This window comes from Mastigoproctus giganteus, chromosome 14 (assembly GCF_048544385.1).
Source record: "Mastigoproctus giganteus isolate SK-2022 chromosome 14, ASM4854438v1, whole genome shotgun sequence".
NCBI classification, from domain to species: Eukaryota; Metazoa; Arthropoda; class Arachnida; order Uropygi; family Thelyphonidae; genus Mastigoproctus; species Mastigoproctus giganteus.
In genome coordinates, this window is record NC_143588.1 from 2,243,435 (window position 1) to 2,261,204 (window position 17,770).

The 17,770-nt window shown below is 35.6% G+C and overlaps 1 protein-coding gene across 4 annotated transcripts in view; it reads left to right on the forward strand.

The window, feature by feature from the left end:
* The window catches only part of LOC150074949 (CUE domain-containing protein 2-A), a 197,361-nt gene that overhangs the window by 49,779 nt on the left and 129,812 nt on the right, over positions 1–17,770 (forward strand). For 2 of the 4 annotated variants that reach the window (XM_090388331.1, XM_090388334.1), the window contains exon 1: positions 12,982–13,066. The exons of 1 other annotated variant lie outside the window; for it this stretch is intronic. In XM_090388331.1, the coding sequence (XP_090244457.1) occupies positions 13,001–13,066 (66 nt within the window). In that variant the 5' untranslated portion in view covers positions 12,982–13,000. Of the gene's footprint in view, positions 1–12,854; positions 12,924–12,981; positions 13,067–17,770 lie in introns of those variants that run through there. One more of the 4 variants, XM_090388333.1, reaches the window with a different exon arrangement.

A 17,770-nucleotide genomic window follows, 5' to 3' on the forward strand; every position in this document is an offset into this window, starting at 1 on the left:
AAAAGTAAAAGGCTTATCTGGTAAATTCTGTACACTTAAATTGTGTTAAAATCAAGTCTTCCAACAGAGATCCACGAGAATCAACAACACCACTATGCCAAAAATGAGATTTAGCATTCAAATCCGCAGCCAGTATCAGTCCACTCCCAACAAACCTCGAACAAATCCTATCCAGATGATGCAAACAAACCAGAAAATCTGCCAAAGGAGAACAATATGCAGAAACTAAACAAAAGGAAAGATCCCTCAGCGCCACCATCGTGCATACTATATCTGCAGAACATTCATTAGTAATGGCCGTGAATATAATATCCCAATTCAAAACCACCATAGCTGACTTTGGAGGAACATCTGTAGCATCAAGAACTCGGCATGACGACGGGTATCCCATAACCTTGTATGCATGTCCTCCCACTTGGGCCGTATAGTATGGCTCCTGAATACAAACCAAATCAAACTCACCCTCAAAAGCTGCAACACGAATTTCATCAGCTACAGCACGAGACCTTAGCATCCCGACCCAACTGGTCGTGTGTGTGTGTGCGTGAGTGCGTGCGCGCATACTGGTTCAGGGTGGTTCCCAGGCAAATAAATGCCCATCTCCACCTAAATCATTTAAAACAGAAAATCTGTAAAGTGGACCTGATAAATAAAAAGATAGCTAAGAAATAAGAAGACAAAACATATTTTTGAAAAGAGAAGTAAAGTAAAAAAAAAAAAAAAATTTTAAGTTAAGTTCATAATCTAAGCTAAGTTAAGTGTATAAACAAGAAATTTTGAATAGGAAAGAATAAAAGTAAATATAAGAGAGATGTTTGTGAGTGTAGTATGTTGTTTATGTCAGGTCACTTTGCCATCAGAAAGCAGCTGAACTCAACTGCAATCTGATGCCCGTCCCTGGCACGTGGAGCCGGACATGGTTCTGTCTTTAAAAGCTGAAGCGCCAAAGCGCAATTAAACACTCAACAGAGAGAGTGCTAGACTGTTGAATGCCAGCTGTCCAGCCTTGGGCCGACCAAACCCAAGAACTGAACAACAGCCGAACAAAAAAAAAAAAAAAAACCACTTAAGTGGTCCATGCCCAGGAGCCCCAGACCCGACCAAAAGCTTCCAGGTCTGAAGCTCCCAAGCCCTGATGCAATCAATGAAGATTCTGGTTGTAGACGGCCAATTCAATGTCCGTGAGGTTTCGTATGATAGATCTTTTAGGGAACACAGTATTTGCATACTCTTGTAAGGCCTGAAAGTTGTTAACTCCTTGCACCAATCTATGTACGTTATCTTCATTAAAATTAGCTATCTGTTTTCCCAAAAGACACCGTTCAGCATTATAATAAGGACAAGAGAACAAAATATGCTGCCAAGTCTCTGCCGCTTCACAAGGTCGGGATGCTAAGGCTTTTTCAATTACTAATGACCTTGCAGATTGTTCATTTACCTACAAGAATACCGGACAATCCTAAATATGCAGCCAACAAGCTTGACCTTTTTTCTCACAAACAACTCTTCTAAGTACACGGTTGAAGTGAGTGGTCCTTTAGGCACCTCAGATCACAACTTGGTGATTGCCTCTTCCCGAATGGAGCCATTACCTCATGGCTATTCCCAGCCTCGTATTGTTTGGCATTACAAGAATCCAAAATGGGATGACCTGCAAGATTTCTTTTATTCTTTTTCTTGGTCGGATTACTGTTTCAAAACTTCTGATGTCAACGTTTGCTCAGATCGTGTCAGTGAAATTATTCTTGTAGGAATGGAATCCTTTATCCCACACTCCACTTTAAAATCTTGTCCTTTATCTAAACCTTGGTTTTCCAATAAATGTGCTAAGGCTGTTCAAGAGAAGAATGTTGCATATCGTAATTGGCTTGTTTCTAATTCTTCAGTTTCATTTTCTGCCTACACCAAAGCTCACAACAATTGTAAAGCAGTTATTAATCAGTGCAAACTAGAGTTTGAACAGGCTAAGAGGAGAAAACTTGCTTCTTGCCCTAATGGTAGCCAAGCATTCTGGTCTCTTGCCAAAGCTATTGGCCGCAACTTTTGCCCATCTCTGCTCCCACCTCTGTCCAAACCAGATGGTTCTGTTGCCACTTCAGCCAAGGTAAAGCTGACCTGCTAGCATCCCATTTTTCTTCCAACTCATGTATTAATGATCTTGGTAAAACACCTCCCACCATTCCCAACACACTCCATTCAATGCCTCCTGTGGTCTTTTGGCGGAAGACCACACTCTATTCAATGCATCCTGTGGTCTTCCGTCAAAAGGATGTCAGAAAGATTTTAACGAATCTTGATACTAAGAAAGTTACAATTTCCGATGGTATTTCTCCACTTGTTCTCAAAACCTGTGCTCCTTAACTTACTCCTGTTCTTTGCCCCCTTTTTTCACTTTCTTATTCCACAGGTGTTTTTCCTTCTGCTTGGAAATTTGCTCCTATCCAGCTACTTCGTAAAAAGGGTGACAAATCTCTCCCATCCAATTATCATCCCATTGCAACTCCTACTACTCTTTCTAATGTAATGGAGAAATCAATTAACTATCAACTCTTAAACTACCTAGAAACCTACCATTTGATCAATGATCGCCAGTATGGATTCCATCAATGTCAATCCACTGGTGATATTCTGGCTTAGGTTATCCATTTATGGGCTAATTCAATGGAAAAGTTCGGTGAAACACAAGCAGTTGCTCTTGACATCTCAAAGGTTTTCAATCATGTTTGACATAAAGATCTTCTAAACAAGCTTCCATCTTATGGTTTGCCAGCTGTTTTTTTGTAATTGGTTATCCACTTTTCTCTCCGATCGCTCACTGAGGGTGATGGTAGATGGCTCTCTGTCTTCTAACTTCTCCACTAATGTCGGTGTTCCCCAAGGTTCAGTTCTTTGCCCCACTCTTTTCTTCTTGTATATTAATGACCTTTTTCCATTGACTGGAAATCCTATCCATAGTTTTGCCAATGATACAACTTTGCATTCCACTTTCCATTTTTAGAAACCTTGACCTCCTCAATCAGCTTCAACATCTCGAAAATCTGCTTCCAGTTCCTTAAATGCCCATCTCCAGGTAATTCTCCAGTGGGGCAAAGACAACTTAGTTGATTTCAATCCTTCTAAAACTCGGTCTTGTCTTATATCTCACAAAAAAAGGATTTGTCTGCTCCTATGCTTATCTTATGACACTCCAATTTATAGGCAAAATGATGTCTCTTGGGGCGGTTGTCCTCTGAGTCACAGCCTTTTGAAATATAATGCTTGTTTGATGTTTGTGGACAATCAGGAATGGGATGTGATATTGCCAAGGGGAATGCCTTTGTGTGTGTGTGCATGTAAGGAGTGTGAAGAAATCAGGTGCCAACTCAGCATTGTTATGGGCCTGTATGAGAGCTTGAAGGACAGGGTGAATTCCCTTTGAAGGATTTAAATTGACGGGCCCATCAAGCTCTCAGCTGCCCATGTCAATGCCATATCTTGTACTTGAACGTCACGCAATGCAGCAGCAACCCTCAAGGCAGAATACGCTGGTCCCAAAGGAACTAGTTGTTGTCAGGGAACGGGGGAACATCTTTTAAAAAAGGATAGGTGGAACAGAACCAGTGTAGTATGCCAGGGGCAAAGATTGATGATGTTGTAGAGCAGATATCATCTTTTAAGGGCACAAAAGGTGATATTGTTGTACACGTTGACACTAATGATATGAAAAGTAGGAGACCAGCAGAACTACTTAACAAGTGCAGGTCTGTGTTGAAAAAAAGCTGAGTTGGGGTTGAATTCGAAAGTGTCTGCAATTCTGCCCAGACATGATAGGAGGGAGTATATGATGAGAGCCTTGTCGAGCAATTTGGCCCTGGAGAGATTGTGCAAGTCTCAGGGGGTAGAATTTTTCTTAGCTGGTCTGTGTTAACAGGAGAGACTGCTTCTACAGGGATGGGATACACTTAAATAGAAAGAGTGCAAGAATATTTACTGATGCTATCGAGGTAGTGTTAGGTGTGTCGGAAAACGGCTAGCTTGGGGGAATACATGGCTAATAAATTAACAGTAGCCGCTTGCAGAGGTGAAAGTGATTCTTGCACTTTCTCTATTGGAATGAGCAGCAGCCTGGAAAACAAGGTGCAAAGGATTCCAGAGACTGCTGGGAGTTATTGCAGAACAAGTAAATACGTGGACTGTGTTAAGGTAGCTAAGAATAGGAACAGGTGCACGTATACTTGCATGTACAGCAATGCTAAGAATTTGGTAAATAAATTTGATGAATTTGAAGTGTTGGTCAAAACATCAAATGCAGATATTGTTGGGATATAAGCGACGTGGTGTCACAGATATAAGGAATGCACAACTGGAATTTGGGGAGTACAATGTGTATAGGAAGGATAGACAGAATAGGAAGGGAGGAGGGGTTATGCTGTCAGTTAAGAAATACATAAAATCAAAGAAGTACAGCCAGTCAACATGGACAGTGCAGTTCCGAGTCAGTTTGGTGTGACATAATCACTAGGAAAGCAAAATTGAGAGTAGGAGTGAATTATAGGCCAAATTGACTCTGTTGTGTATAATAACAATATTCACGTGTTGTGTACAAACTGAATAAGTTCTAGTGTTTTTGTGATTGCTATATAAACAGGTAATCATTACAGAGAAATAGTGGGCCAGTAAATCAGAGTGTCTTATAATGGGGATTTTAATTTCCCAGATAGTGACTGGAATTTGTGGATTGGTCACTCACACACTAGCAAGCCTTTTGTTGATTTATTGGATAATTGTTTCCTACAGCAGCATGTTCAAGAGGCAACTAGAGGGAGTAATACTCTTGATCTGATTATCAGTAGTGATTCTTCATGCATTAAGAATCTGCAGATAAAGGAATCACTAGGTAGCAGTGATCACAGTGTGGTCAAGTGGGATTTATTGAAAGAGGTAGCTACCATCAGGGGTAAAGGGAAGGGTTTTTGCTTTCGTAAAGGCATCTAATGTGGTGTGAGACAGTATTTAAATTCTATACAGTGGAACCAACTGATGATGTTACCAACAGCAAATTCAAAATGGGAGGCATTCGAAGAATTTATCTTGGAAGCTACTAGGCTTTTCATACCAACTAAAAATATTGTTGAAGGTTTATGCTTAAATGGAGGTCAGATGAACCATTGAGACATGTGGCAGAGAAGAAAAATGCATGGGATACATATAAATTAACAGGTGACACAGAAGCCTGTGAAAGATATAAGCTGATCTGTAACCAAGTCACACAGGAGGTTAGGCAGGAAAAGGGAGATTACGAGAAATCTTTGGCAAAGAATGCAAAGAAAAACAGCAAAGAGTTCTTTACTTATGGAAACTCTGGAAGGAAGGGGATGAATCAGATTGGTTCCCTTGATATCGATGATTTCACTGTTGATGATTCTGCTCAGCTAGCTAACAAACTAAATGAGTATTTTGCATCTACATTCACTCATGAGTTATTCAGGGAGGGAATGCCAGAGGTGAATTAAACTCTGGCAGGGAACTAGATGATTTTGTAATAACTTAGAGCAAAGTGGAGAAGAAATTGTTGAAGATAAATATATCCAGTTACCATGTACATAGTAGTATGTGGTAACTGGATAGATTCCATCCTGGGTGGGATCTATTCAGTTTTATTAAAGGAGGCAGAAAAGAAGTAAGCAAAACCTTACCATAATTATGAGAGCTTCCTTGGACTCAGGGGAGTTACCATTGGACTTGAGATGTGCAAATGTGACCCGAATCCACAAATGTGGATCAAAGGGTGACACCAGTAATCAGTGGCATAGGAATGCCTTGGCATTGGGGCAGGTACCAAGGGCGCTACTGACAGGCTACATCAGTACAGTGTCAAGCTATTTCGACACCCGAGGCTAGCTGACGAAAATGGCACACCTCGATGATGTCAAATAAAGATGACAGCACAGGGGGGGGTGAAAATTAATTTTCACACGGTGATCCAAACCTGCGTGCATCCTTACATCTGAGTACATACTACATATAATCATAGATCTATTTGCTGTCCAGAAAGTAACTTTGAAGGGACCAATCAGGCGATCGCTTCATCAGCGCATGCTCTAATGCTTAGTAGTTCGCAATTCACGCGTTGTGTACAAACTGAATTAGTTATAGTGTTTTTGTGATTGCTATATAAACAGGTAATCATGAATATTATGATTTATAATTTAAATAAAACAATAAAGGGCAAATTAATTTTAGACATGCCACCAAAGAAAGAAAGTGGACATCAGTACTGCGTAGAAAGACTCATAAAGAGGAAATTAGAAAAAAACATTCTGCTAGTTTACAAAACTGGGTTACAATAAGCCACTCCAAACCTGAAAGTGGCAAAGAAAACGAACATGATTCGAATGAAGATGAAACAAATGATGATGCCGCTGAAATGGAAGTCCAAGAAAAAGCTCAAACAGTTGAAGTTATTTTAAAAGAATTAGAAAGTGCGGACAATAACCAACAGTTAGCAGAAGAAAATGATGGCATCAATAATATTAACATGGAACATGTAAGTCTGAATTTTAATGATCCGGCCACATGGAACTTTAATACCCACAAAAACAGATCTCTTATGGTGCAGCATGGTCCCGAACGTATAGTCTTAAATAAATATCCTGTCACTAATGGCAGATGTTTCAATAATTTGTGGAAATACAAAAATAAAGGTATTGAAAAAAAAAAGAGGGGAAATGGTTATTTTATTGCAAAAACAAAGATGCAATATTGTTTTCCGTACCTCTTATTTGTATCTGGCATAAATGTTCCATTTTGCAGCTCAAATGGATTTAAGGATTGAAAATATCTAAATCCAAGCATTCTTTTTCATAAGAATTCATTACAACACAAACAATTTCACAAAATTGAAATTATTAGAAAAGGGTCTTCAAAAAGGTGGACTAATTGACAACGCTGCACAAGCAGCACTAAGAAGAGAAATTTCGAAATGGCATCATATATTAAATGTATATTGTTCTGTGCTGACAATAATTAGGCATTTCGTGGACATTCTAGTAATATCGATACCGAAGAAAAAAATTGTGGCGTATTTTTAAACTTGATAAAATTTGTCACTCAATTTGATGTTGATATGAAAAATGCTCTGGAATCACATATTAAACACCACACTAATTATTTATCTCCAGAAATTCACAATGAATTTATTAATTTTTTAGCAATAAAAGTACAAAGTGAAATAATTTAAAATAACTAAATGCAACAAGTCATAATGTTAAGAGTAAGAGTTTTATATCTATATAATATCAGTGTGGAGGCATCATTTCCTCTGTATCTCATGTTGTGCTCAATGATAGGCCAATAGCTTTGAAACTGTACCGTTTCACTTTCACAAAACAGCAGATGACCGCTTGTCAGGATAAAGGAAAACCAATCTCTTCTAAATCTCTAACAGGGTGCTTACAACAGAAGGTTGACCAGAGCCTATTGTCCGAATGTTTAATACACCTTGGTCTGCCCACTGGCTATGGATACACAGAAAGTAGTTGACCAGCTCGACTTCTCGGTATGTGGGACAGGTAGTAGGATAGGTTTTACCGGTCCCACTATGGAAAATTTTCGTTTCCATAAAACAAAGAAATAAAAAAAATTCTAAAAAAATTCAGCAAAGAATAAAATTCTATTTAGCAAATTCTAAGAAAATTCAGTAAAAAGAAAACATTTATCTCTAAATAAAAACATTCGCTATAAAGAAGTTTGTTAAACAGAAGTCCGACTGTATTTATTATGATTTAACCAATTATCGAAATGAGGCACGTAGTCGTCACGAATTTGCCAAGGTCGCCGAAAACCTAGCTACGCCTCTGCAAGTAATTACAGACCTGTTAGTTTAACTTCTGTTCCAGGGAAATTAATGGAGGCACTGATTAAAGAAGCACTGCAGAATCATCTTGAGAAGACTGCATTTATAGTTCAGGCACAGCATGGGTTTGTTAAGGGGGAAGTCTTGTCTGACAAATTTGATTGGATACGATGAAGTGGTCACAAAGGAACTGAATGCAAAAAATAATTTTGATATATTTGGATTTTAGGAAAGCTTTTGATACCGTTGCACATGGAAGATGACTGTGCAAATTGGAGCTGTATGGCATTAAGGGCAAGTTGCTGTTATGGTTGAGTGGGAGGAGACAGAGTTGTAATCAATGGACACTGCTCTTTGTGAACTAATGTTGTTAGTGGAGTTCCCTGTGTTGTTCAGTGCGGTTTAGTGTTGGGGCACCTTGTTGTTTTATATATTTATCAGTGATATTATTGATGGTATATTAGGTTAATGTCCAAGTCTGCAGACAGTACGAAGTTTGGCAGGGTTATTAATAACAGTACACTACAGCAACAGGATCTAGAAAAATTGAGCAGATGGGCTGAGAGGTGGAAACTGAAATTTAATATTGACAAATATAAAGTACTGCATATTGGTAACAGTAACTCCAGTGTAACATACCAACTATATGGTACTACACTCAGGATAGTGGAGAATGAAAAGGACCTGGGGTAATTGTGCAGTCAGATATGAAGTTTTCTGAGCAGTGCAGACAGGCTGGCAGAGCAGGTCAAGGGTTTCTTTTCAGTGATATACAGGAATTTTGCTGGGGGGGGGGGGATAAGGAGCTGATTATCCCCTTGTATAAAGCAATGGTCGGGCTACACCTTGAATACTGCATACAGGTATGGATGCCTCATTTTAGGAAGGATCTAGAGCTGCCAGAGCAAGTACAGAGAAGGGCAATGAGATTGGTGAGGGTAGCAAATTGCAGATCTGCAATTTGTTATTAACTTAATTTGCACTGAGTTCTGCAAATTGCAGTGTCTGGAGACTAGGCACTTTTGTGGTGATCTAATTGAGCTATAATGCATTACAGTGGGACCCACTAATGATGTTACCAGCAGCAAATTCTAAGTGGGAAGCATTCAAGGAATTAACCTTGGAAGCTACTAGGATTTTCATACCAACTAAGAAATACTGTTCAAGGTTTAGGCCCAAATGGATGTCAGATGAACTAATGAGATGTGACAGAGAAGAAACATGCATGGGTGCATATAAATTCTCAGGTGACACAGAAGCTTATGGTAGATATAAGCTATTCTCTAATGAAGTCACAAAGGAGACTGATTATGAGAATTCCTTTGCAAAAGATGCAAAGAAAAACAACAAAGACTTCACTTATGTAAACTCTAGAAGGAAGGGGGTGAATCAAGATTGGTCCACTTGATATTGATGGTTCAACAACACTGGAAATGCCTGCGGGCATTTCCGTTTGAGTTCCGATATCTCTGGACTTTATATTTTAAGTAGTAGTTGTAGCAAACATAATTTAAGTAAAATTTGAATTTTACAAAGATTATGGAATTTAAATTAACAGTATATTACAGAATTGTTTTGTTAACACAATATTTTGTGTTAACAAAATATTGCAGAAATTAAATAAAACTTAAATCACTAACGAAGTTAAATTTAAGCTGTTTCAGTAACAAAGGTTATCTGGATTTTAAGCTCTAGCTTTCCAAATACTTTAAACATTTTTAAACTTATTTTATACTATGGAATTTAAATTAACAGAGTATTACGGAAATTATACTGCTGACAAAACCTTTACCCACTAGTCAAATTAAATTTAAGTTACCCAGTGAAAGTTATGAAGTTTCTGCTAAAATATCAATAGCAAAGGCTATCCGAATATTAAGCTTTAGCTTTCCAAATACAGCCACGCCTCAGCTTATGTAAAATTTGACTTTTAGTAAGTGTTTGCCGGCCAGTGTAAACTTAAAGAAATTGTGGAAACATATTTTGAATCCCATAGGAATAAGTGGAGGTATTATGAAAGTATTGTAATGTGAACCCAATAACACATTTATTTATTTTATTATTATTATTTTTTTTTTTTTTTGTAATTCATTCCAAGACCTCCGAAGTTGAAATTTTTGTTATATAACTAAGCTATCTCTCTAAAAGGCCATTTTTATAATGGAAATTGCACTACACCTTCATCGTTATCATATGTTCCGTTATGGACTTGCATCTGGTGAGTATGAGTTTGGCACACCCAGTGTCCTGGATATCATCATTCTTCTCTTTCTTGGTGATTATCTACTTTTTATTATTATTATTATCATTAGCCGTATGGTGCAAGGAAGCCTGAGGCTTTTGCTGCACCAGCCAAAAAGAGAGAGAGAGAAGCAGAAGGGAATCGCCAAGAAAGAGAAGAATGATGATATCCAGCTCAGGACCCTGGGTGTGCCAAGCCCATACTCACCAGATGTGAGCCCCTGGGGTTACTTCTGACTCTCTCTCTCTCTCTCAGGGGTAACTCTGGAATTTTTTTTGGCTGGTGCAGCATTAGCCTCAGGCTTCCTTGCACCATATGGCTAATAATAATAATAAGAATCAATTTTGAATGCCTTTGTGATGTTTTTCTAAAACTTTTCTGGAGGTCACTACCATAAAACAAAAAAATTTGCACTTTCCAGTTTATTGGGCTTTTCTGTTAGCCCAATCTATTATATACAGGTAGTAAACTCAATCTTATTGCGTTTGCAGTAATACTGATAACTGGAATTCTGTGGGTTTTTATGTTATGGTATTATGGTGAAATGAGTTCCCCTTCACTGAAATCTTCAATCATATAAAAAAACAAATTTTCAGAATCTTCTCTTCATTCTTATTTACTTGGTGAAGGGAAGGGACCAATGGAAAGTGCAAGTGTTGGCAGTGCTAGGAATCAAGTGATATTAGCATTAGTAGAGGCATTTGATGCAAGAAAGCAAACTTGTGCAGCATCAGCTAAAAAAGCTAGGAAACCAAACAAAATTGAATTATAAATGAAGATGATTAATTAAGAAGTATGAAGCAGGACAAAGTTTATCTATTGCAAGGGGATTAGGTCTCACTGCTTCAACAGTGAATACTGTTTTAAGGGACAGTGTGTGTATAAAAGAACATGTTAAAGGATCTATTTATGATCAACAGTTAAAGGATGAACATGTTAAAGGATGCATTTATGATCAACAGTGTTCAGATGCTATATCGAAGATGGAAAAGCTATTAATAATATGTATGGAAAATCAGATTCAGAAGCAAGTGCCCCTGAGTTCAATGGCTATTCAAGCAAAAGCAAGAAGTATTTATGAAAATATTAAGGATAAGTGTGGTTTAATAGGTTCAAGCATTGCGCTGGTTTCTGAAACATTAAAGTATGCGCTGAAGTCGCCAGTGCCTATTTTGCAGCTGCAGAGAAATTTTTGATGTATTGGAAAAAACCCCCTTCTAAATCTCCACAGCTCTCACCTTCTGCAACAGCATGCTTATCAGCTGGAGAGTTGATTCTAACAACGATGCTCGAAAGGTAAAACTTGCTGACATTCTGCCTGTCTCTTCTCTCTTTTTGTAATTTTGTACACTTTTGTAATTTTTCCTGTGCATGAGATAAGAAAATTGAATAAATAATTCTATTTACATGTTCATTGAACATTTCTTTTTTGCTTCGATCAAATTCTGCTGGTGCAAAAACAGCTAAAATAACAAGTATAACAAAAAAAATAACAGACAATAAGTTAGTCCTGCAAACAACTTTCTCTGTGATCTTAATAGTTTTTAACAGTATTATAACTTTGATTTTCTCTTGTCTGATTCAGTAAATTGCTAAACTTAGTGCAAATTGCTCTTACAAATTGTCATACAGCACCTGCTTGTGCCGGTCACCAGTTCAACATCATTTTAGAATAGCAGAGAAAGAGAATTTAATGAGGCATACATTTTTACCAGTGGAAAAAAATGTATGCCTCATTAAATCTATGGTTAATCTTTTCTGTAAACAATGACATTGAGTGCACAATCAATAGAATTAATTTCACACAACATGACTAAGTAGGGAGATAAAAGTCTGGTGACTCACGGTCTCTAACTTGGCTTCCTGCTCTATACTAATGCAATGGATAGGCAGTAAAGGTTACTCATTTGGTGGCCAAATGAGTAACCTTTACTGCCTATTATTTTTATCTCTGCTTTTGGTTATAATGGCTGCAAAACAAAACTTAGCAATCTCTGTTATTTCTCCATAGTGAATTATTAAAAGCAAAATGTTATGTACACTGATAAAGACTACCTCATAATAATAATAATAATACTCTTAAGTATTTTATTCTGAATTGCATCTGTTGATATTCCAAGTTTGCTGTGGCTATGCCAAATGTCATTTGTTTACATTTAATAAATTGGCCTGTTGTTTACATTTTAACTCTAGTACTATCTTTTAGTCTATAAATGTTTACAGATGTAAATGTGACTCGTAATAACTGCAGTGGAATACACCAATTGTATATGACTGAAACCTTATTAACATAAATTAAAATAGAATAATAATAAAATAAGACAGGAGATATATATATATATATATATATATATTTTTTTTTTTTTTTTTTTTTTTGTTTGTAAAAATAAAATACACTGAAAACTGTAGAGTTAAAAACAATAAAATGATAGATAAAATTAAAATTTACAAAATATTACAAATTAAAAGTAATAAAAGTGATAATAAAAACAACCGTGGCTTTCAAAGGCAACCGCCCCTTTATCAAAAGTGAAACTTGACTGTCGCAGCACATCCTTAAATAACATCATACTAATGCAATGGAAGAGGTGGCCAGATTCTATTTTAATTTATCTTAATGAAGTTTCAGTCATACGGTTGGTGTATTCCACTTCAGTTATTATGAGTCATAACTTTCCCAACCCCAGAGGCCTATTTGAAGAATTAGGTGTAAAGGTGTGCAATTGTTAAGTGTTTAATATTCATTGAAATGTTTCTCAAGAAATGCTCCCCTGCTAGGTAAGCCTCTCTAAAATGTGACACCTCTCAATCCCCAAGGGTGCTGGATTTTAAAGAAGAAAAAAAAGAGTAAGTGTTAATGAAAACCAAATCTGAGGTAGCTGAAGTGCTAAAAATAAGTTAGTGAAAAATAATAATAATAAAGGATGAAAAATTATAAAAACTTGGGGAATTATGCAATACTATCTGCCAGTCCTGTGCTATGCAACAAGGTAAGAGTAAAAGCATTATATTACATATTTTTTATAAATCATAAATATTACTATGGTGGCAAGTTTATTGCTTACAGGTAGTTATCCTCAACCAGGCAATTACAATTAAGTTGTTTAGAGTTTAAACAAACTTGGTACAATAGTAAAGCAGAACAGTGGTAATGTATGCAGTGCTTTCCATTTCAGGTGTGTTAGCAAATAGTAATAATTCATGTTTTTTTATTTTTATTATTATATTAAAGTGCAAAAAGCAATGACTTTTATGCTCAAAGTTTTGTTTCTTTGCATATCAATTGCCCATTTGTTCCTCCAACCAGTGCATTGCAATAAATGTCATATCTAATGCTTCAGCATGTAGTGTACAGTATATGGATAGACTGAAAAAAATAAATGGATCTGTATGAAAAAAATAAAAATTGCTTGATTTCTGCTGGTGTGATTTTAATGAAATTTGAGAAAAGTCAACAAATTGTTCTAAAGAGTGGAATATAAAATTTCATGAAAATCCATTCACTAGGAGTTGAGTTATGTGCAGATGGACAGACAAAAAAAATAATTGCTTGATTTCTATCAGTCTAGTTTTACTGATTTTGCTAAAAAAAAAAAAAAGTCATTAAAAATAATTTCTAGGCTCAAATATAAATTTCATGAAAATCTATTAGAGGTTTTAGGGATACTTATTTTCTGTTTATTTTATTAATTTTTTTTGTTCATATTGTTTCACAGTTCAATTTTTTTATTGACAGTTGAGCATTTTTATAAATTTTATTTTACATATATATATATATATATATATATATTATTATATATATTATATATTATATTATTATTATTATTATTATTATATATTATTTTAGTTTGATTGCTTAGATGAATTAAACTTTAGTGTCAACACAGAACTGCACATAAGAATAAATCTACATCGGTCACAAATAAAGAAACACGGAGAAAACCCAACAAAAGCCAATACCACAGAAAAATACACCAATGAAATAGAATACAAACACTTTCAAAAACACAAATTCACCAATATAACTATTGCGATCTTAGCCATAATAGAAAATACCACTAAAAGAGAAAACATGGAGGACATGTTAATAATAATGTACAAAACACTATACCCATACGGACTCAATAACAGATTCAATGGAAGAAACTTCACATATACAAACCCCGGACAATGTACATATACTATTTTTCAGCTCTACAAAGACTGGCAAAAAAATGGTTTAAAACTCAACAAAATCAAACAAGAAATAGACGAAGATAATAAAAGCAAAGCACAAAGCCTAAACAATTTCGATAAGCTCATCACAGAATGGGACACGGAACCTATTAACGTTAGAAGCATACACAACATCCTATTTTCACTTAAAATCAGCAAACTTAAAGCACTAAGCAGAATTCACCAGAAACTGAAGATTAAGAACATACACCTCAACCATACACTAGAAGATGTATTCAAATTCAGAATCGGCGATGATCACAAAGACATTGACACTAAAGAATACTGCATCATTAAATTCCTGAACCGAACATTCGACTACGTCAACTTCCGTGACATTATGGAAAACACAAAAGGGTTTTTACCTATTCAAAACATTAATATTAAAGTCAGATATAGTTTCACAAAACCAATAGGCATAACCATGTGTAACTATAAAAACACAATCGAAAATATGAACAGTACGGAACAACTTTGCCACTGCAATGATAGCAAATATAGAAAATACATAGATCCACATCACAAACACATCATAACAGGCGACCTCAGCATTATAGAAGATCAAACACTAAAAGAAGTAATGGAAAAAGGAACAAAATTCAGACTCAATAGCCCAACTAATTTATTTAACACACGTAGATCCATATACAAGGATTTACTGCAATTCGCATTCAAAACTGCAAACAAATTTAACACACCCATAGAGGCATTCCAAATATGGATAAACATTACCACGGAAAAAATCATGAAAATAATCCAAGAAGTCTTAACAGTTAAAAATCAAGTCAAACAATACAATCTGAAAGTCATTAGATATAAGACCAAAGAACTGCAGAAGAAATTCGTTATAACGAACACAGACAAGGCCAGCAACAACTTTAGTATAATATGCAAAAAGTTTTACATAGAGACTATTAAAGAAGAAATGGATAACAGTGAAACATACAAACAAATAGTATCCACACCTAACAGCGTCAATAAGAAGATGATAGCACTACACAAAAAACTAAAACTGAAAATAGAAATCACAAAATACCCATTCATTTACTGGATCCCAAAATTCCACAAAATACCCACCGGCAAAAGGTTCATAACAGCAGGGAAAAACAGTTATACAAAAGTTTCCAGTAACCTATTTAAAGACAAACTTAAAATTATATTAAATGAAATAACCAGTACCAAAATAATCACCAGCAACAAAACATATCTAGACTACATCCAAAACAAAAGCAATAAGATAAGTAGCCTATACACCTACGACTTCCAAAACCTATTCACCAGCATATCACATGACAATTTAATCAAAGTCCTTTCAGTCTATTTTCAAAACCACCAAATTAGTTTAAACTGTAAAAAACAATACTGGAACGATTTAGTCAATCTCAACGTCAAAAATAACTATGTAATGATGGGAAACAGAATCTATTTACAGACCAGAGGAATAGCCATGGGATCTTGCTGCTCCAGTGCGATTGCCAACCTATATTTACATCACTTCGAAAATAACATAACAGAAGAAATTAACATGTTCAGATATATTGATGACGTCCTAATCATCAACCACGACGGTTTTGAAACACTAGCCCAAGCAATATATCCTACCGACCTCAGCATAGAACGTACCAACCAAAACAGCAAATTACAAGCATATTACCTAGACAGCCACATTACTATCAAAAATAACAAAATCGAAACTAAACATTATGACAAAAGAGACCACTTCAAATTCCCAGCTATAAAACTCATCCACTGGGATAGCAACATTGCAAAACACATATACGGAAACACAATTAGGAACCAAACGACCAGAATAATAAAAGTATGCAGTAATGCAGAAAACACAACAAAAGCAATTAACAAACTGATAAAAACACTCACAAAAAACAATATACCCTACAATTACAGCAAACACCACATAAAAGCGGCCACACTTATTAATAACAAAAATCTAATATCTAAATCACAAAGCAATACCAAAACCTAAATTAAGGTCCGGATCTCTTACGCTCAGAGGAGGCTCGTCCTCTGACCGCACTATAATCCGGTTTCCTATATTAACCCACCCTTCAAAATCAGAATAAAAAATAAAAATAAAAAAAAAAATTAATCTATGGGTAACCATTCGCAAGGTAAAATTCACTTTACAGGAGGCTGAAAATATGTAAATAGCTATCCCCGAGGACAAAACGGGCTGTTATGCCTTAGAAAAGCTATACCGGCCCAGTCCAAAGGGATAGCAAAACCAACTTATGTAAATAACAATAAATAACGCTTGTAAATATAATACAAACATATCACATTTTATTCAAATTAATGTTCACCACGGAGTTTAAAAACGGAAACAAAAACCCCCCACCCAGGCTGCACCCCGGCTGACGTAGGAACCAACCCACTTATCGGAAGACTTGCTAAAATATCACCTTACAACAATATCAAGCAACAATAGGCGTGACTGCGCAATAAAAACCAAACCAAGAATGAAACAAACAGTGAACAAGAGCTAACCCCTCTTTTACTGAAGGACCACCACCACCGGACAGATAAGTATAGCTCCACTCTCTTATTCCGATAATTACCCGTTGGGCTTTGTTTCTCCCATACCAGTTTGCTGAATTCCTAAATTAAGTATTAAAAATATTCAAAAATTTAAAGACAAATTAGCATAAAAATATCATTATTTAATAAATTTAATAAATTAAATAATCTAAAGGAGATAAAAAATCTCATTAATAAGGCAAAACTGATAAGGAGTTAACAGAAACGGGTAATTATGAGACATTCCTTTAAAACTGGCTATCGATCCGCTCAAAGCCCCTGAAGAAATAGCGGATAGATGACCAGATAAGGGAATGTTATTTAGTATTATTTAGTATTGTTTAGTATTGATTAATAACATTAATTAAAATTAAATAATTAGTATTAGAACTAACTTTTTATTATTGTTTATTATATAATTTGAACGCCACCACAGACCCCTAGGAATATGTTAGACTTGAAATGCTAACAAAATCTCCTGTTCAGGATACACCCTAATACCCAATGGAAAATAGACACTAAAGTTTAATTCATCTAAGCAATCAAACTAAAATATATCAAGCACGTATAATTGTCGAATTGCCAACGGCAATGGCATTAACGTAGCAAGGGATAAAATATTAGAACAATCAATCAAATTTAATTCATTTAAGCAATCAAAAACATATATATATATATATATATATATACAGGGTGTTTCGAAATTATGTATATGCACTTTAAAAATTTATATTTAAAGAACAATATATACAAATGTAATTTTTTTTTTTTTTTGATTCTTTGAAGACAGAACATCTTAATTTTTTTTTACAATAAAACTTTAATTGTTCAAAATGCCCTCTATCAGCATTAAAGCAAGAGCGGCATCTATATTCAACAGATCTACATACTAAAATGCACAAATCAGGTGAAATGTTTTCTGGTTCGTGTTGAATTTTTTAATT